Source organism: Thrips palmi, unplaced genomic scaffold (genome assembly GCF_012932325.1).
Source record: "Thrips palmi isolate BJ-2018 unplaced genomic scaffold, TpBJ-2018v1 HiC_scaffold_8, whole genome shotgun sequence".
NCBI classification, from domain to species: domain Eukaryota; kingdom Metazoa; phylum Arthropoda; class Insecta; order Thysanoptera; family Thripidae; genus Thrips; species Thrips palmi.
This window is the reverse complement of record NW_023144635.1, coordinates 800,245-820,640: the sequence shown is the minus strand read 5'-3', so window position 1 is coordinate 820,640 and position 20,396 is coordinate 800,245. Positions and strand designations below refer to the sequence as shown.

General features: G+C 51.8%; 2 protein-coding genes across 4 annotated transcripts; one reads left to right on the top strand and one right to left on the bottom strand.

The window, feature by feature from the left end:
- Positions 1–2,728: 2,728 nt before the first annotated feature.
- Positions 2,729–4,212, top strand: LOC117653763 (multifunctional methyltransferase subunit TRM112-like protein). Its single transcript, XM_034399647.1, has 4 exons — positions 2,729–2,990; positions 3,205–3,306; positions 3,390–3,482; positions 3,566–4,212. Exons 1-4 carry the CDS (start codon positions 2,913–2,915, stop codon positions 3,692–3,694), a joined length of 402 nt encoding a protein of 133 aa, XP_034255538.1. The 5' UTR covers positions 2,729–2,912; the 3' UTR covers positions 3,695–4,212.
- LOC117653754 lies at positions 4,213–14,140 on the bottom strand. Of its 3 annotated transcripts, XM_034399630.1 has the most exons (11): positions 14,107–14,140; positions 9,153–9,312; positions 8,867–8,984; positions 8,444–8,560; positions 8,038–8,243; positions 7,649–7,963; positions 6,772–7,034; positions 6,460–6,640; positions 6,043–6,378; positions 5,840–5,953; positions 4,213–5,747 (listed from the first exon to the last, which is right to left on the bottom strand). In XM_034399630.1, exons 2-11 carry the CDS (start codon positions 9,227–9,229, stop codon positions 5,516–5,518), a joined length of 1,959 nt encoding a protein of 652 aa, XP_034255521.1. In that variant the 5' UTR covers positions 9,230–9,312; positions 14,107–14,140; the 3' UTR covers positions 4,213–5,515. The 3 variants fall into 3 exon arrangements, with proteins under 3 accessions (XP_034255521.1, XP_034255523.1, XP_034255522.1); XM_034399632.1 differs by lacking the exons at positions 7,649–7,963; positions 14,107–14,140 and having other exon boundaries at positions 9,153–9,308; XM_034399631.1 differs by lacking the exons at positions 8,444–8,560; positions 14,107–14,140 and having other exon boundaries at positions 9,153–9,308.
- Positions 14,141–20,396: the final 6,256 nt, after the last annotated feature.

The window sequence follows — 20,396 nt, the reverse complement described above, 5'->3', positions numbered from 1 at the left end:
CACGCACGCGCCGAATAGGACAACGACGCGGTCCCCGGTGGGTCCTTGCCAGACCCTGCCAGCCCTTGGCGGGCCCGGGTGGCCGGGCGTGCGCTGCCGTGCGCGCGCCCCGCCCCGGGCCCCGGGCGGCCGTATAAGGAATTCCCTGAGCCGCCGTCCCGCCCCGTCCCGCCCCCGTCCCGTCCCCGTCCCGCGGCCTGGTCGCTGCAATTGCCTGCACGGCGCCTGCAAATGGCAAACCACCTATTCCGTCGTCGGAGTGACGACGGGCGTGGCGTGGCGCGGCACGCTATGGCTGCGCCGCGGCACGGCGGGGCGGCGCGGCGGGGCGCAGACCACTGGCAAACTTTCGGGCCGCTCCGGGCCGCTCCGATCCGCGCGCCGCCCGACTTTTCGCCTCTGCCAATCCGCTCCGATAACTCGGCGGTTTGCTTGGAGGATCCTCGTCTGCTCTCCTCGGCGGGCCTCAGCCACAGCCTTGGCTTCAGCCTTGGCTTCAGCCCCCCGCAGCCCCGCCTGCAGACTGATTCCGAGCGTCGTTTTCGTCGCTCTGTCTCTCTCGCATTCATGGGGCGTCCTAGATAGCTGCCAGAGAGACAGAGCGGCGAAAACGACTCTCGGAATCAGTCCGCAGAGCCCCGGCGCCACCAAGGACCCCGGCAAGGACGGCGGCGACGGCGCGCCGGCCGCGGGACCGACAGAGACAGGACAGGTCCGCCGAGTGACATACATACGCGACTGATTTATTGATCGCCGGACTGACATATCAACTTTACTGCCGCTCTACGGCTCTGGCCGCCGCAGCAGAGCTAGAGCCGAGCCAGCCAAGCCCATCCGCCCTGCTCGCGGCGTTTATCTCCGGGGGGAGGGGCGGGGGGGGGGAGGCAGCATTACGGAGGGCGTTCGGCCGGGGGAGTCGCGTACGCCTGCACTTTTATGGTGCAGTAATGCCTTCCTGTACATTTCGGCTGTCTGGAAATCGCCGAATTGGCAAATTCATGACGCTGTACATCACGGCGGATAACGGTTTTGATTGGTTCTCTTCTTTTCGTGAACACAGACAGCCGGCGGCACCCCGCCAGAGAGAGGGAGAAAGAGAGAAGGGTGAAACTGAACGGGGAAGAAACGGAAGAATAATAGTCGGAAAGAAATAAAGGAATAAAGCGCGAACACGCTGCGTTGGGGATTCGCGGACGACACGGGATTCTGTACTACTACACTGCGTATACGTACTATGAGTTGCAAAAGAATCGGACCCGGCCGGCCGGGCTCGGCGATACCCCGCGCCCAGGCTGGTGCTGAAGACGCGCGGACAGGTAGGAAGACGGTCGGTCGCCGGGCCGCCTTGTTGCCAAACTATAACTGCGAGTGCACAATAGCTTTATGAGTGAATGACACCTCGACCCGACCCCTGGTCTGGGCGCCGCAGAGCAGCCGAGCAGCTCTGCTCACCCGGCCGGGCGGGTGCGATTTTCACAAGTTCATTTTCGTGTAAAAATTACTAATTTTGACAACGCTACCAGAATGCATCTCGAGATGAGCTGATTATTTCATTATATAGTGTTCAATGAACTTTTTCTTACTTCATGAAAATAATCCTAGAAAATTTATTTTTATATGCATAGATCGGAAATTGAGTTTCCAACACATTGGTCAACATTTCAAACATGTCAAGCAACGCCCTGGAAAGTTTGCATTCTAGAATCAGCTGAGTCACCACCTGGCTATTGTTTCGAGGGCCTCTTTCACTCCGAGCTGCACCGCTGCGAGGGTGCTGACACGCAGATTTATTGCCCCTCGACCCAAAACAAAATTTTTCGAACAACCCAATTTTTGGTTTTGAATTGAGTGGAAATGGGTTCCTTGCAAAGTTGCGGGTCCAGTCATATGTTGAAATTTTGTTCTACGCCAATTTTAACCGAAATTTTAGGCCAAATCCGGTTGCCTCCAGCCCGCTCCGGGTTCCGGGCCCCGGCGGCCCAGGCCAGGCCTTTTGCACTCTGGTGCACGCTGGCCCCCTCCCCTCCCTCTCTCGGCACGTGCAGTTTATAGTTTGACAACAGCGCAGCCCTGCGTCGGTCCATCTGCCGAGAAGCCCGTCCGTCTTCGGCAGTCGTCTGGGCGCGGGGTAGCGCCGGGCCCGGCCGGCCGGGCTCGATTCTTTTGCAACTCATAGTACTACGTACTACGTACTGGGTCTACTGGGTGGTGGGGCAGCCGGGGGCGGCTTGGGCCCGATTGGCACGCGCAGTCCTCGGCACTCGGCGGTAGTACGCGAGGGGTGAATCAGCAGTGTACTCATGTGAACAAATTAGTCCGTACTCAGTGTACTCACAAGTTTAAAAGGAGCGAAAATCTCCAGTTTTTCGACAGATTTGGCGCCGACTTGGCGCGGTAAGAGATAGAAAAAATTTCGTCTATGGTGTCCTGTGCATAACTTTTGAATAGCCGTTCTCAAGAAATAGGAGTCTAAATCCAAAGTGTCAATAAATGTTTAGTTTGGGCACCCTGGCCAACACAGTAACACTTTTTGCACGGTAAGCTTGCTTTCGTTCTGGATTGAATGCGAGTACGCTGAAACACGTGAACTCGATAGATTTCCCAGCGCGTCTTTGTTTCTCGACTTATTGGACTGCATTCAACCGCGAAAATTACCGTTTCGAAATAGGATCCGTTTCCCGCTGAAAAAAGGACCAGAGTCGCCATCTGGCGGACCTAGTCCGAAGCTCCGCCGCTCCGCAGCAGCAACAACAACATCTCATCTCGCTCGACGACCACACCGCCGCATTGCCGCAACGATCACCGAAAATCGTTTATTTTGGACGGTGTCTGAGGAGTTGTCACCATTCAACGCTTTTGGCTTCCTTGCCCTCGCTAGATTTGACTGCAGCACATATTTTCCCTTTGTGAAAATGAAGCTTCTCACTCATAACGTGCTCAGTTCCAAGTGCTTGAAAGGTGTTTCTGTGGGGTACCCTTTGAGGTTAAACGTAAGTTGTCATTCACTTTTCGGCACGTGTATTTTGCCTTCCTGAACCATTTCAATGTCGCATGTTTGAACTCAAGCTCATTTTTGTTCTGTATGCCCTAAAATAGCCTATTTAGTGGTTTTAAGTGAAAACGGGCCTTGATCTCATCAAAAGCCTCTCAGCGAACATTTTCTGTAATTCTTTCATTAACTGTTCACTGTTCACTATTTTTCAGGCCACTGACATTAAGGTGGTAGATGTTGATTTCAACTCCGAATTTGTCTCAAGAATGATCCCAAAAATAAATTACAGCGCTCTCTACGAAGCAGCTCAAAGTGTAAGTTCATTTCTACGATCCATGACAGTGTCTTAAAAGTTTGCTACAAGAGATTAATTTTTCTTCATCTGTGTGTTTGACAGATTGGCCATCATAATGGTTTACCAGATGCTGTTGCTGATGACTATGAACACAATGATGATTTCCTTAAAGCTGTTCACCATGTCCTATTAGAAGTAAGTATAAATTCGATGTTTCTCTCTACCTGAAACCATTATTCTGTGTAGCAAGTTAAATGATTTATTTTCTGTTCCTGCAGGTTGACGTTGTCAGTGGTGATCTGGAATGCCCAGAATCTGGTAGGAAATTCCCCATCACTAGAGGAATTCCAAATATGCTGGTTAATGAAAATGAAGTTAATGAGATAAATAGCTCAAACGGATGCTAAGGTTCAAATTCCAATTTGTTACGGTTATTGCCCTTTGTTTTTGTTTATTTTTATTTTCCTGTTTGTGTAAACTAAGCTGCCACGTTTTGTTTCCCACTGTGACATCCTTTTTTGTATTTAAAGGGAGAATTATACCTTATTTTAGTGTCAAGTTAAGATTAGCAAAGAATTTTTCTATCCTTTTTAAGGAAATTTGTGTGCAAGAGTACCTTGTGTAAGAGGACAAAATGGGTGTTTTCTTTGTCATTTGTGTGATTAATGCTCTGCAAAAGTTTAGTATGAGCCTGCTTGAGTGAAAGGTGTACACAGAGCTCTAGCCCGTCAGCATGTGACACTAAAAGTGAATGTTTGTGTTTTTCATTGCTGCTTTTTGATTGACTCTTGATAATATCGCCTCTGATGTTGTTACATCTACCTCAGTGTGATTGTTAGCCTGCTCAAGCTCAAGTGGCTGTGCACATGTTGCAGAAAGCTGACAAAAGAATGAGAGAGGTAATAAAAGAAACAATTGACAGAAATTGACTGCAAAATTTTTATTTCTTTCTCAGGTTTCACTTGAACTGATAATAATGTGCAGTAATGGCAATAAGAAATACTTATTAAGTGATGCAAGTGAAAATATTGCCATACAGCACAAAAATAACATTTCAAATCCTCATATCTAGAAACTTTGTATCTATTATCACACACATTACATCACATTCAAACCAAATGATCAAAACAAATTTTTGAGCAACTCCATTCTTTTAGACATTAGATAGTCAACCAGTCAACAGTGGTGTGCTTCTTTCCTCCAAAAAATGATAACTTGTACTGCACCTACTATTATAATGGACGAAATTTAAGTATACAATCAAATATAATTAGTAACAATACTAAACTATGGAGAATAGACGTCTATTCTCCATGACTGAACCATTGTCTTGCACAATCTAAACTAAGATTGGTTATTTTTAAACCAATGCAACAGATGTAAGTGAGTAGTAAAAAGGTGCTTAAAAGGCCATAAAAATGTTATTAATTTTTAAAAAATGTATTGACAATAAAATTTAATGGATTTTGTTTTAAATCACAGTAGTTCATTGGACTAGATCAAGAAGTTTGATGGCTTTATGCTTCGTCACTAGACTCACTACATTACTAATTGAAATATGTGGCAAAAATTGGCTAAATTCACTAGACTGTAATAAACATTCAGGGACACACACACACAGATGACAATAACAACACAGTAGAGAGATAGACATTCATGTGTGAAGGGTGTGCACAGATATGAAGTTCACACAACATGCACAGTGTGGTCACCACAATGTGGTGTAAAGAAAAAATCTAATCAACCACATCTGATTACAATATGAAGATCCTAAATAATAGAACTACTATTTATGAAACTGATGGGGACAGACTAGAACAGCCAGAAAGAGAGATGAAATGAAATAGGCGGCTGGTTGCAGAGGTTTGAGATGAGTACTGCCATTTTCTACAAAGCCAAGAAATGTCAGCAATGTAAAAAACAAGGACTTTTCTACAACATGTGACTAATGCTGTCAATCCTTTGCACGGTAATTTCTTGAAGACAGTTAGGGCAAAAATTAAGTCATAAAACTAAAAATTTTTCCTTGGAACCAAAGTACTTAGTAAACACCTAGCTTTATTGGATGGACAGTTTTACATGCCTCACTTCAAAGACAAATTACATAGGAAATTAAGGCCAGACTTTTTATAAAATGTAGTAAAATACCCTTTTAATTGTCCCGAGCAAGTTGTTTCCCAGAGGTAGTAAAAAATATAGGTCGTGAGGGATTTCCTGGTCATCTGACCCTACTTTCCTCGAGACTCCACAGCCACTAGGGTTGTGGCTGCGTTACATGCCGCCAAATGAGAATATAGGCTTCCTTTGGCAAGTCCCTTTTGAGGGCCTTTGCAAGCTTCTCTGTTTGGACCCTTTGCACTGTAGCGATGAGCACGAAGTAAATTTTTGTTGGGACCGATTGCGGTAGTAAAAGAGCCTTTAGTTTGACGACTAGGTCCTGCCCATGTGACATAATCCTCTCTGCAACAAACAGATAAATTTACATGTATTTTCTCAACTGAGGTACTAAGTTAACTTCGATGAATTTGTGTTTCTGTAAATAGACTACTAACAACAGAAGTTCATCATTTGGTCCATGATGGAGGCTTGAGTTAGGGCCTGCCGCTCTCAGTCTATGAGCAGAGCGATATTCTTTGTCTTCGGTTGTGCTGGTTCCTCTCGAAACCCTACGCAAAAATAAAAGACAAAAAATCTTGCATTAATTTCAGGCATGTTTTAGTAGATGGTAATCTGAAAAGTCATGAATACAACTTACTTTTTCCCTTTTTTTCCCTTTGTCTTCTTAGCTGATGATGATTTAGGAGACTGAGAAGTCTCATTTGAAGAAGATTTATTGGGAGGGCAGTGAATGGTTGCACTTGTGGAAACTGTTTTACTGCTGGGGCCTTTGATTTCTACAGCAGATTCTTTCGTGTCAGTAGTCTTTTCAGAACTCACCACAACCTCTACGGTAGATTGCTCATTCCTACTGAGTTCATCCTCAGTTTCTCTAGCAATGGTTAGTTTATGAGCAGTGCCAGCTGCTATGTCTGCCTCGACAGTAGTTTTTGTTCCCATGGAGGATACTTCAGCATCATTAGATTTGTTGCTGCTTAGGTAAGAAAATAAAAAATAAGTATTGCTTTCATTAAACTTTCTTAAACAAGGACCAGGCGAGGGAAAAACCACCAACCTCTGAGGTCGTTGAGATGATGAAGCAGAGTTTGGCTGTGTAGATTTGGGAGTGACTTCATCTTTAATCATAATGTTCAGAATGTGACTAGCTCGGTTCTCATCATAATCAACACTGTCTAAAGCCATTGATATGAGCTGTTCTGCGAGGTCAGGGTGAACTTTCTTTAGCCTGTCACGCACTGAAATAATAATTTAAAATATAGTAAACAAACACAATTAGATAAGATAAGATCCAATACATGCATTTCTTTGAGGTAACAGTAACATACTGAGTTCAAATAGAAACACCACCGCACAAAAGGCAACTTACTTTCTTGTTTTTCAACCACACTCCTCAACCTTGCAGATGGTGTTGGTGTAGGTACAGCCTTTTCCTTTTTTTCATTCTTAGAACTTTTTTCTGTTTCTTTCCCTTTGGAGGATGGTGTGCCACCACATGAAGGTGTTGAATCTTTTTTGTCAAAGCCCATAGCTTGCAACTGATTTGTGGCTGCTGCGACATTGTTTTCCACATTGTATAGAGTATCCAGAATGATTGTTTCATCTGCTTTAGGGAACATACTCTTCATGTATCTGGAAAAAAACATTCATTAAGTTTAGTTTTCGTTAGGACCAAATGCAGTTGACTGACAAAGGCTCAAGGCCATCAAAACCTACATTAAGCACTAAGAATCACAATACTCCAAACACAGCATCATGGTAATAACTAAATAGTTCTAAAATAAGTAAGAAGATAGTAGTCTTTGGGAAAACAAAAATATATCATGCAAGGGCCAGTAAAATACCCTAAGAAAAAACGGAGCATATACAAAACACATGATACAGTAATACTAATTATAAAAGCCCATATTTCAGGATAGAAGAAGCTGCAAATCATCAACCAGTCCATTCTTATACACTCACTTCTTTCAAAAAGAGAGCACAGAATACTTGGATCAGGAGAAAGTACAAAATAAAATATTTAGGACTATAGAAAAAAACCATAGCAGCTATCTGTGAACACAGCAGGCAATTCTATGAAAAGAAATTTTAAAAATCAGGGAAAGAAACATTAAAGGATACTAAAAAAAAGGTCTACAACTGAATTAATGATGCACTTTTTTTACGAGAAAATATCATGCTAATAGATGTACTGCTTCTTATAGGCATATCTAAATCCTAAAAGAGAGAAATCAATGAAAGAAAACCTTAGTTTCATCTTAGGAGAAGAATGAGGCCTTGGAGAATGTCGAAATGCTGGTGAACCCATACAAGAGCTAGAGGCAAGACTTCCAGTCAGAGTTCCACCTGTACCATAACCATATGAGTACAAAGAAGGTGGAGGAGTGCTTGCAAAATCTCGGAGGCCAGGAGGTGGAGTAGAATGATAGTTAGGAGGAAGAACGGAAGGAGGAATGATGATATGGCGAGAGAGTGGAGGGGTGCTGAAGGGACCGGGAGTTGTAATCGGGTTCTTTTCAACCTGTAGAGCACTGATCACCACAGCCTCTCTGCTGTGATACCTGGAAGCAGTTTGGTGAAAGCATGATATGAAGTCAAATGGTGAACAAATGCTATACTGCTTCCCAAAACTTACTTGATAAGAAGGGCGCGAATGTGAGTTTCAGATACAGTTGGAAACATGGCTGATATTTTAGCAACAGAGTGCTCTGTGGCAACCGCAGTACTGAATGAGGTTTCATGAATTTTACTGCTGCTGTGATGTCCAATGGCATGTGAGCCCATTAATGGAGCAGTGTGTACCCGCCCAGGCACTGGACTTGGGCGGTAACTGGATATATCCTAGAAAATACCAAAAAGTGTGTCAAAACACAGAGAAAAGAGAAACAAAACTATTTTAAGTAATAATATTAAATTCAGGTAAACTATGCAGTAGTTCACATTCTGACAACTGATTGGGTCTCTAGAAAATGTGTGTAAACCAAAAATATTAGCTTATCATCAAAATGAGATTACATAGAAAAAGGGAAAGGAGACCTCACCTGTCTTAAAAGCTCTTGAATGTAGGGAGTGGGCAAATGGAAAGCAGGTTGGGGGTGGTATTGGGCAGAATGGGAGGGGTAAACACTGCGATGGTCAGGTGTTCCATGCAGTTGGGGCTGCGTCCAGTGTGGGGAAGAGTGCATCAGTAAAAATATCACTCACACACACACATGGCAGCTGAAAGAGGTCTGTATCCACTTTTCATTCATAATTTTAAGTGCTAGTGAGGGTATTGCAGCACATTTAGCATGCAGAGTGTAACCCATATCTCTAGAGTGAGAACCTCAAAAAAGTGAGAACCACCATAGTGGAACTATCAGCATGCAGAAATTCCAGCGCAATAACAACAGAACAGAAAAACTCCCACCACCAGTTAAAATGAAACACAACCTTGATGCAATTGATCTAAAGGCATCTGTTACCTGCATTGTGAAGATATCAGTGGTCGGTTCATTGTATGGGGGCGGCGCGTGTACAATGGAAGGGTTCACTCGTGGATCGTCCCAAGTGGTCGTCTTGTTGATAAAATTGATGAAGTAGCTGAAGCAGGGAGAAAAGCCTTTAACATAGATCCAAACAAACGTCAAAACGACACAACAAACCATGACAGGGGACGATGCATGGGTCGACATGCACGATGTGACCGCGGAGGGCTCATGTCAATATTTGCGGTGAATGGGGAACCACTTAAGATAAGTTGATACTCACTTTCTTCGCGTTCTCGGGTCATTTCGGCACTCCCAACCGTTTGGGAGAGGACCAAGAGCCGAATTTGGGTCCGCCATTGTTGTTGGTTCTGTTCGCGTCTTCTGCGTGGCTTGGCTTTCTGCTATCACGGCCTTCTGGATCTGCGTCTCCCCACGGCAGTCTGTCCAACCAACAGCGAGACGCACTTTAAAAGGGCCTTTTCCACCATCTCCACACTATCTACAACCAAAAAAAAGGAGCCAACGGTTGACAGAGTGTTTATGAGGACAGTTGGGTTGAGAGCAGAAAGCACCAACTCGATTAAAGAATTTCGGAAAATTATCTTTGGGTTGGCTGCTCTTCGTTGCGGCTAGAACGACCGCCCTTTTCAAACGGACTGGTGTGAAGCTCCAGAGCGTGGCCAAACAAGAAATGACAGCACATCCCTTTTATTTCCCAGGCTGTTCCCTTTCAAGATGGGGGAGCGGCAACTGTGGGTCATTGCGGCACAGAGCTGCACTGCACTCTCACACTGGAAGTGATGCGGCTGAAAGGGCAAGAGTTACGGGGCCGTATAAGACCGTTTCGCAGCCACCCTGTACTGCCCCCCCCCCCCCCGCCCCCGCGGCAGAAGTCGCACGCAATGGCCATGGCCATGGCCGGGTCGGGCCCAGCCGGGGCCGGCACTTGGGGCTGAAACCAGACTGCTGTTAGCCGTCCGCGCACGTCGCCCGCGGTCCAACCCGGCCGCCCCCGCCCCCGCCCCCTCCGCCTCCGCGCCACCGGGCCGAGTGATTCAGAAGATCGCTTTGTCGCTCTGTCTCTCTCGCACCCTTACGGAGTGCCCCATGAGTGCGAGAGAGACAGAGCGACGAAACGACTCTTCGGAATCGCTCGGCGGGGCGGAACGAAGAACGAAGCGCACACTCATGGCGCGGCTACGCGGCGGTCACGCGCCCGCAGTGCCTGGCAGTGCCCAGCGCCCCCTGCACTGTAAAAAATCAGTGGTAAATTTGTCTTCCCATTCCGGAGTAAATTTCTCCTCGTGGTCAGGGTATATGCTTCCGCCGATACATGTATGGAGACAAAGTGTTCACGTGTCCATCCGGGAAATTTGCATTGCCATTGAATAAGTAAATTTACTCTGTGGATAGGTAAGTTCTTATTCACGTTCATGATAGTAAAATCACTCATTCCATTACGCTGTGAATATCTGCGTTTGGATGTGCGAAACATCTTCCTCGATCCAAGGGGGTAAATTTACGCACGCGTGGACGCGGTGAATATCTGCGTTTGGATGTGTGAAATATCTTTCTCGATCCAGGGGGGTAAATTTACGCTCGTGTGGACGCGGTGAATTTCTGCGTTTGGATGAGTGAAACATCTTCCTCGATCCAAGGGGGCACGCGCGGACCAGGTTGGATAGGCTGGCGGCGGGCCGGTCTAGTACCGCGCCTCTCCCGACCTTCGCAGGCAGGCAAGCGTCGCGGCGCAATGAGATGCGGTGCGGAGTCCGGAGCGAGAGGATCATGGTTCGAGACGCGGGCCCATCACTTCAGACTAAATGGATTTCATCACGTGGGATGTACTCTGAGGTACAGTTGTTCTCTCCCATCACTCTCATGCATACCCTTGGCCTCGTGATCGTGTAAAATTTCAATTTTGCCCCCCGCGGACCCACCTAACATATTTTTCACACCAAAAGGACAAATTTACCCCCGGATCGAGAAAACATAATTCACACATCAAAAGGACAAATTTACCCCCGTGGATCGGCAAAGTCACATTTTCAAGTCATGATGCGCGAATTTGCTCTTACACAGTTTAGCATTTTTTCCCCAGTCATGTAGGGTTACTTTTACCCTCTAATGAGATGCGTGAATTCGCCAATCCATGGACTTAGGACAAGCGTTGCGCGGTCCAGATTTGTAAATTTACCCTCGAAATTTTTTACAGTGTGGCGGCCGCGGCGCGCAGCCCTTACAGTGTCGCCTCGCTCTCGCCCGCCCGGTTCGCCAAGTTCGGCCCCGCACCGAGCATTGCCTGATTTTCAGATTCCGCCCACGGCTCCTCTTTGACGCCATCGACCACCACATCGACGGCCATCGCCGGGCAGGGCCGCCGGACCGGCGCAGCAAGGGCAAGGGCGTTACCGAGCCGTTGACGTCACGCGCAGCCTCCACATCGTCCTGCCGCCAAACAATTAAAGCGTTATCCTCTTTTAGTGGAGGGCAAAGGAGTAAAAGCGATCAAAAGACCGCCATCAAATCACCTGGCCGACGCACTGGGCGTGGGACTTGGTCGACTTGGAAACGCGAAGCGCCTCGGCCTTTCATTGGGAGGTCCACGCCCTCCTCCAGGCTCGTTCCGGACTGGGGTTCCGCAGCACAGTGGGCCAGAAGGCCGGTGGAGCGGCCAAAATTCTAGACGCGTTTTGAGCTCCAGAGTCGCTAATTATGACTCGAATAGAACGTGTGACCCCACCAATGGATTGCTCTTCGAACGAGGAATCCATTGGTGGGGTCACGCGGTCGATTGGTGTCCCATTTAGCGACTCTGGAGCTCAAAACGCGTCTCGAATTTTGGCCGCTCCACCGGTCTTCTGGCCCACTGCGCCGCCTCTCTCGCACCCTTCGAGGGCACCCCATGAGTGCGAGCGAGAGACGGCTAGGAAACTGCTGTTCTTATCCAGCCGGCTGGTGGACTTCTCTTCAAGGGGCGAGCGGGTGCACAGTGGCGACAGTGGGCAGAAGACCGGTGGAGGCGGTCAAAATTTTGGACGCGGTTTGAGCCCTGCCCCAGAGTCGCTAAATAAGACTCGAACCGAACGTGTGACCCCACAGGCTATTGTTTCCCCCATGCAGACAGGAGAAAAGGCGCGCGCGCAGCTCTTGTGCGCTTCAAGAAGGGCACACGGTCTGTACGCCTCCTCATGAAAGGCACCGCTGTGCGCCTTAGTTTTACCAGTGTACGCAGGCAACGCAGGCAAGCCGGTGGCGTGGCGTGGCACAGCACTTCCTGTGACGTCGCTGCCGCCTTTCGGCGAAAACAGGAAACAATACTAATCCCATACTGGACACCGTGCACTAGGCGCACAACATATCCGTCCCAAGGATGCAGCAAATTAAATAATTGCCTCCTAGTTCGGAGTATTATGTGGGAATGCCGACCTTCTCACCGTGGTGGCGCGCCATGGCGGTTGCACGCCGTGCCACGCCGTGCCACGCCGTGCACGGCGGCGCCTCTTTGGCCTGGAGTCCGAGAGTCGCCGCTCTGTCTCTCTCGCGCCGTACGGGACGGCCCGTGGGTGCGAGAGAGACAGAGCAACGAAAACGACTCTGCAGCCTGGGGCTCGGCCTGGGGCCTGGGGCCTGGGGCCTGGGGCCTGGGGCCTGGGGCCTGGGGCCTGGGGCCTGGGGCCTGGGGCCTGGGGCCTGGGGCCTGGGGCCTGGGGCCTGGGGCCTGGGGCCTGGGGCCTGGGGCCTGGGGCCTGGGGCCTGGGGCCTGGGGCCTGGGGCCTGGGGCCTGGGGCCTGGGGGCCCGGGGCCTGGGGCCTGGGGCCTGGGGCCTGGGGCCTGGGGCCTGGGGCCTGGGGCCTGGGGCCTGGGGCCTGGGGCCTGGGGCCTGGGGCCTGGGGCCTGGGGCCTGGGGCCTGGGGCCTGGGGCCTGCGTGCTGCCGGCAAGTTCACGGACGAGGCGCGGCGCGGCACGGATGGCGGTCCGCGGCACCGCGCGGGGCACGCCGTCGGGCACACCGTCGAGCACGCCGTCGAGCACGCGCCCGGGAGGGTCGGGACTCCGGGACCGTCGAGACGACAGTGCGGCGCTGCCGGCCCAGCGGCGCATCGTCACGTCATCCTTCTGGAGACCAAGGAAGGCAAGGGCAAGGCCCCCGTCCTTCGCCGGGTAATGCTAATTGGCCCAAAAATGATCTTGTCCTTGCGCCTTTTCCTGAAGCCCGCGCGCCGCCGCCGGCAGGCGCGGTGACATCCAGCATTTCTGGCAATGTGTTTTGCGGTGACCGTCGTGCTGAACGAAATGGGTCACGTTTCAAAAGCAAGCGAAACGTCCCCGCTAGGAGCCTTTTTCATGGCAGTGTAATGGACCGGCCAGACTGTCTCATCCCCTCCCCCTCTTTTCCGCGCTCAATTTTATCCACTCCTGTATTCGATAAAGGGCCTTACTCCCTGGGGGCGGCTCGAGGCTCTAGGCGGGCAGGGCCGGGGCCAGGCCGGGCCGGGGCCGGGGATAGTCGCGCTGGCCGGCTCCGGTCGCCGGTGGAGTGGGGAGAGGGGGCGGGCAGGGCGGACGCCACACACATCCGCGTGCGTTTCGGACTCGCAGAAGGCTTACGGCTTGTCAATTCATACTTATGGTGGAAATAGTTTATCCTTGGCGGAGCGTCCGGGCGTCCGGCTCGGCGTCCGCCACCGGCCGCGGCCGTCCCATTCGGAACGTTAAAGATGTCCACTCCGGAGCGCGGCGCGGCGGCGCGGCCCGTCCAAGGCTGAGGCTGGCTTCGATTTGAGGGAGGGGTGGGGAAGGGGAAGGGCCGGGCAGGGCGGTGAGGCGAGGCGAGGCGGTCTCCGATTGGGCGATCGTCTATGACAAGGCAGAAGGCGGTTCCTGCTTCCCGGTCCGACCCTCGGCCGATGTAAAATTAATCAACACTATTGAACCACCACTTCCCTTCCCGACATTAATGGGACCGTCCAGTCGGAGAGCCTCGCGCGATCGCAAATCGATCAGCCGCGGGCTTTTCAAATCAGTTCTTTGTTTCCGTCGTGCACACCAATGCGCGGGCAAACTGCTATGAGAAATTCGAACTAAACTCACTAGATGCTTCTGCGGGAGGTGTGGCCAAAATTTCCGTCAGTTTTTCGGAACAGTTGGAGATTCTTATCGATATGGGATCCAATATCACTGCTTCGCCCCGATCGCCAACCAACCAAACACTTCCCCCTTTTTCTTGCACCTGGACTGTCTTTCTCGGTTCGAACCAAGAGGTTCACCACACACGGGGCCCCACCTCCAAACCAGACTCACTTTGACTATGAAAAGTTTGTCGCTCTAGCACGGCTAGCACGGCTAGCATGGCTGCCGGGCCGACTGCGGTGGTCATTGTAAATCTCGCAAGGCAAAGGCCGCACTTTTTATCCTCGAAAAGCGAACACGTAACCCCACTGGAAAATTAGTGGGTGTTTTTTTGGCCCCCCGAATGCGGGTCTGGCGGGTTTGGCTCGGGTTTGGCGGTCGGCGCGGTGAGTGCGTGTGACCACGGAGTCCGTGCGCGCCCATCCCATTGAGTTAGGTGGCCATATTAGCGGGGTTCGGTCCATTCAGTCCTCCGCTAGCGCAGCACAGTGCCTCAGCGGCCGAGCGGGCCGAGCCGCGTCGCTTCTGCCATTTTCGACCTGCGCGCCGTGGAGCCAGTGGAGTGCCCAGCCAGCCTCATTGGATTATCCATCGCCCTCGCCGCACACAGGGCCAGAAGATCGGTGGAGGCGGCCAAAATTTTAGACGCGTTTTGAGCTCCAGAGTCGCTAAATGGGACTCGAACCGACCCTGTCACCCCACCAATGGATTGCTCTCCGAACGAGGAATCCATTGGTGGGGTCACACGTTCGGTTCGAGTCCCATTTAGCGACCCTGGAGCTCAAAACGCGTCTAAAATTTTGGCCGCCTCCACCGATCTTCTGGGCTGGGCGGCCCAAACTGTGCCCCGTCCCTCCACCTCGCCGACAAGGGTCGCGTGGAAACCGCCCTGCACTCAGCTCTTCGGCCTCCGGAAACAAAAGTAAGTAGCGCTGCATCGTTCGGACTGTGTATCGCTCGGCGAACGTGTTCGGCCCAGGCCAGCCACTGTAAAATAACTACCCCCCCCCTCCATTTTGGTACGGAAAATGTCAAAAAGAGCTATGTACGAAAACGCGGGAAAAGTCAGGTGCGTTTCTACTTGACCAGACCGTACTGTTTGTTTGCTTGTCTATCTAATCAGTTTAGGCTAGCCGGTTGCCTCAATTTGGAACCGCTTGCTGCGCCGGTGGAAAGCTCTCAGTCTGGCTTTTGTTTCCGGGAGAGGAAGTACTGATGCGCCTCTCGAATATTCCGCATGTGAAAAAGCAGCAAAAAATTAGCTCCAATTAATAGTGTAGCGGCCGGCTTGGTAATTTGAAACCCGATGCCGAACTTTCTCACACTAAAACGATATGCATTTTGATAAGTGTCCAGTCAAGTCTTTTGGGGCGAGAGTAAGCCCACCGGAGCGCAACGACACGGGCGCAAAAACAAAAGTGAAGACCAAAACGACACCAAATGAACGATGGCAAAAGCCAAAATGCGGTAAAGTCCCGCAGCCACGCGAACGCGACTGTTGGCGCCCTTTTGTCTGCGAATAGTGGGCGCGCCTCCGCGACTGCCAATAGCTGCAATTACTTTATGGCAGTCCCGCGTCCCGGCCGGCCAATCACAGCGCGTCTCGCTGTCGCCGGGCCGCACTGGCCGCACTGCAGTCCAGTTTGTCCGGTTTCAGGTGGCGCTGTGCACGAGCAGCGCTAGTGATGCGCCGCGCCCGCCCCGCCCCGCCCTCGGAACACACCCACCTGGACACACCTCCTTCTTGCACAACCGCAGCCTTATCTCCCGCGTTTTACATACAGGTGAAGCTTCAAGGGCAAATCTCGTGTTAACGGCCAGGAATACATACATGAGAAACTTATAGCTGCTAATAACCGCGGCAGCTGCAGCCGCGGCTTTTCTGCGCGTCCACGCCGCGTCCACGCCGCGTCCGAGCGGATTCCGCGAGCGCATAAAAAGAAACAGTTTCCTCGCTACTGCGAAGTGTGCCGCCGTAGACCGACAAAGGGTGGCTGGCTTGGCACGGCTTGGCTCGGATGATCGAGGAGACGTCCGCAAGGCTGTGGAGGCCGCCGACTAGGCTGGCGGTAGGAGCGCCTGGCGGGTAGGCACGAGGGGTCGGCAACTTCCCTTGGCCGTGTACGAGGGAGTATACGTATATTACCAGTAATATAGGTAATATATGTGTAATATAAAGTAATACAAAGTAATTTATGGTAATATAGGGGTATTATAGAGGCCAAATTGTGGTAATATTCAAGTAATATATGGTAATATACGGGTAATATAGCCACCGCGTACGAAGTAATATATGAGTTGCCGACCCCTCGGGTAGGCAGTCCCGCAACACCGCCAGGCGTAGTATGGCCTACCCTCCGGGCGCCTGGCGGGTAGGCTGTCCCGCAACACCGCCAGGCGTAGCATGGCCTACCCTCCAGGCGCCTGGCGGGTAGGCTGTCCCGCAACACCGCCAGGCGTAGTATGGCCTACCCTCCATTACCATTACCATTAAGGGCTAGACCACACATGATCGTGCCATTTCGGGCCCGACACATGCCCGCCTGCACAGGCAACCGCGGGTAGGCAGTCCCGCAACACCGCCAAGCGTCGTATGGCCTACCCAGGCGCTTGTCCACATATTCGAACCCTAGCCCAGGGTCCAGTCCAGTGCGGTTCAGTGAGGGCTTAGGCTTCCCAAAGCCTCCGAAAGCGGTGAGGCGGCGCTCCACCTGCCCAGTGGTCTTCAACGCCACGACGACGGCGTGCACGGCGTTGCACCAGGGTCGCCTTTGGGTCGCCTTGAGGGATCCAATGTTTCCGCGTTTCTGGAATCCGCACTGGAGTGGCACTGGAGTGCGTCCCGCCCGTCCGCACGCTCTGCGTTGCCGCGCTCCCCGCCGTCCTTATAACAATGAAACAAGATTCTTCGCTTTTATCTGTATTCTTTCCCATTTGCCGCCGCGTGGCCGCGTGGCGCCGTGCAGCGCCACGAAGGCGCGCGATGATCAGCTGTCACCACCGGTCGCCGCGCCGCGCCGCGCCTAGCCACGCCCTGCCGGCCGGGCCGGGAGCACCGCGGCACCGCGAGCCTTAACGACCCACTCGCATAGTAATATCGAGAAGCGCGACGAGCCACGCCTCTCCTTGTTGCCAGGAGCAGACTGCAATCGCGGACCCGTGCGGCGCCTGGAGACAGCAGAGGCCCGCGCCCCGCCCCGCCCCGCCCCGCGCCACGCCCCGCGGCGTCGCCGGACCGGCCGAAACCGTTGCGACGCGCCCGATCGATCAGCTTGCAGTCGTGGGTCGTGGAGCATTCGAAATGGGAGTCGCGTGGATCGAGGAAATTCCCCCTGCCAGTATGTCGAGGGGTCCTATTCAAAAGATCTTATCTGCGCGTTCCCCCCAAGACAATCTTATCTTAAACGCATGCGGATTTCACCCAGTTTGACCAGTTGGGACACGTACGAGAGTAAGCTGAATATATTTTTACATGTACTTTTGGTTTCTTTGGTCTTTCATCTCCACATTTCAGTGAATTTTATCACAAATGATATTGATTTGTAGCTGTATTAAATGATCAAACTGAGTGAAATTCGCCTGCGTTTAAGATAAGATTGTCTTGGGGGGAACGCGCAGATAAGATCTTTTGAATAGGACCCCTCGATGTGTGCGAGCAGGCCCTCATCGTGGGAGCCCCCAGTGTCGAAAGGGTTGCCTACCTCAGCCTGCCTACCGGACAGAACCTCGGCTTCTCTGCCTGCAGTAGCCTAGCAGGCTGAGGTTGGCAGCCCTTTCGACACCAGCAGCGCATCGTGGGAATTTTCGCCTGGTTGTCCACTGTCGCCGCGAAATGACAAAATGCGTGTCTATTCTATTTCTGTCCCCGGCGCTGCGGCGCTGCGGCTTGCTGTGCGACCACCGCGTGGCGACGCCGAGGCGAGGCGCTAGGCGGCGAGGCGCGGCGAGGCTCGCGTGGAAACAAGAGCGGCGCAGCAGCGCGATGCGTGTCCAGACAGGCGCAGCCAGGCGACCCAGCGCTGCAGGCGCCCAGCCCGTTATGCAAATGTGCAAATAATGGATTTGGTGTTTCCAGGCGGCACTTCTTCTTGACGAGCTCTGTACACTTTTCCGCTCGGTCCAAGGCCCCGCGTCTCCACGGCCCCACGGCGCCACGGCCTCGAGTCCGAGACCTAAACGCGCGGTTGGCACGGCAGCGCAGTGCGACACGTGTGCGTCGTCGCGGAAGATCGCCTCCTGTTCCTACTCGCTCGATGAATCGCAAATTGGAAAATGGGCACCGATACCGGGCGTCGCGTTGCCGCCGCGGCCCGGCCACGGCCCGGCCGACCGCAGCGTCCCCTTTCACTCGGCCTGCAGCAGGCACTTGAGCGCCTGCTCCGGGAAGATGCCCCGGCCTCCGGGAAGGGGGCCGCAGATTGAGCGAGCTAACGACCGATCTGGCCTCCGCCGTCACCCACGGCATGCACAATGTAGGGCAGCGCGACGGAGACGGGCCGGCGCCGGTCAAGGGTCACGGGGGTCAGGGCGTCGGGGCGGATGAAGGCGTCCGGGACGCGCGCTCGCGCCGCCAATGGCTACCCGTTGCGGTCGCGGAGACGACGTCGTGGACGTTCTCGTGGACGTAGTGGTGGACGTCGTCGACGGAGTGGATGCAGTGCAGCGCTAACGATGGCTAATGCCCTTCCACGGCTGCCGTGGTTTTGTTTTGTTTTGCTTTCGTACAAGGCGCGTGGTGTCGACCGCGGAAACGTACAGCAGTCCGGCGGCCCGACCACCGCGACCACCGCGACCGCCGCGACCGCCACACCAGGAAAATGCCAAAAGTGTCAAGTACCTTCGCCGCCACCGAACGCGTCTCGACTCCAGCAGCGGCAGGCTCACGCCGTCGTCCTGCAGCCTGATTCGTCACAGTGACTCTCCGCCTCGTCTGCCTCGCACCCCCGCTGTTGCGGGAGACAAGACGATTTGGGGGAAGCGGCGTCGCGCGGCGCGCGGCATAACTGCTGACCCTAATAGAAAACCCTACCGCTACTGATCAGCCGCGGACCGCGGAAGCCGAACAGGGCGACAGCCGAGCCGAGTGACGGGCGGCCGGGCAGTCGCCTGGAGGAACGCTTAGAGTAAGGGTGTGTGTGTGGAGCCAGCAGGAACAGTGTTTTGGAATATAGTCTTACGTCTTGAACCACAATCTCACTCGATTTATCGAATCCCGGAAAATACACAACCGCAACATTGGTGCATCGACCGAGAATCGAGTCAGATTTTTTTTTTTTGGATCAAAATTTTTTTTAAATTCGGTAAATGCTCCACCACACGTTTTGAACCGTTTTTGTGTGTTTCCTCGGCGGCTCGCGTTGCGGTTTTCGGAAGTGACGAAATTTCAAGTGCAGTGAAAGCTCAGTGATTCTGGATTGGACCAGAGAGTGATTCTTTGTGATTTTGTGAAAATTTGTGCTTTTGGACTATCGAAATTTTTCTTCGCCACGTGTTGGAGCCTGCATTCAACAATCACAACGGAATACCAGGTCAGTGCACTAGCTGTGAACAGAATGCAATCAGCAACAAATATTTCCAAAAACAAAAAAAAAAAATATAAAAAAAAAAACGATCAAATATTTCTGGGTTTGGACGGTTTAGAGCCAGTGTTTGTGAATGGATCAGAAATTGAACTCAAAATTGGAGCAGACGGACGAGGACAGTAATATCTGGGCACTGTTAGAAAATTGGGACAAACCCAAAGAAAAATCTCTGGAAGATAAAATTCTTGAAAAATTGGAGCCTCTTTCAGAAGCAGCAGGAAAGCCGGGGCAATCTGAAAATATTTGCGCAGTTCAGGAGGACTGGGACGGCCAGGACGAGTGTGACTGGGACGGTGAGGAACAGGACGACTGGGACGGTGAGGACCAGGATGACTGGGACGACCCGTGTCAGGGCGCTTGGGGCGGCCAGGGCCAAGGGTCCTGTGGAACGAGGGCCTATCGGGGCGCTTGTTTTGCGTGCTATAGCCTCGACCATAAAATAGCTCAATGCCCAATTATGCAAAATTTCCAAAACGAGTAAAATATAAATAGCATAAGTTTCAGTAATTCAAGTTGGAGTGAATTGCCTTTGTTTGGTACACAGGCAATCGTCGTTTTTGTGTCTTGTTTTTGAGGTAATTTTAAGGAAAATTGTAAATTTAAGCTATTATTATGTAAGTCTGGGATAAGTGGGAGTAATTTGAGAGCAGCGGCAGAGGCGCTAGAGCTTGAATTGAAGTGCAACTACAAGGTGAGGTAAAATTTTCGGAGTACTCAACAAATTTGGTACGTACAGTGGGCGTGAGTTCTTACTCTTTTTCTTGATTGGGAGTCATTACGCGTACTGGTGCACCTCCACGTGGTGCAG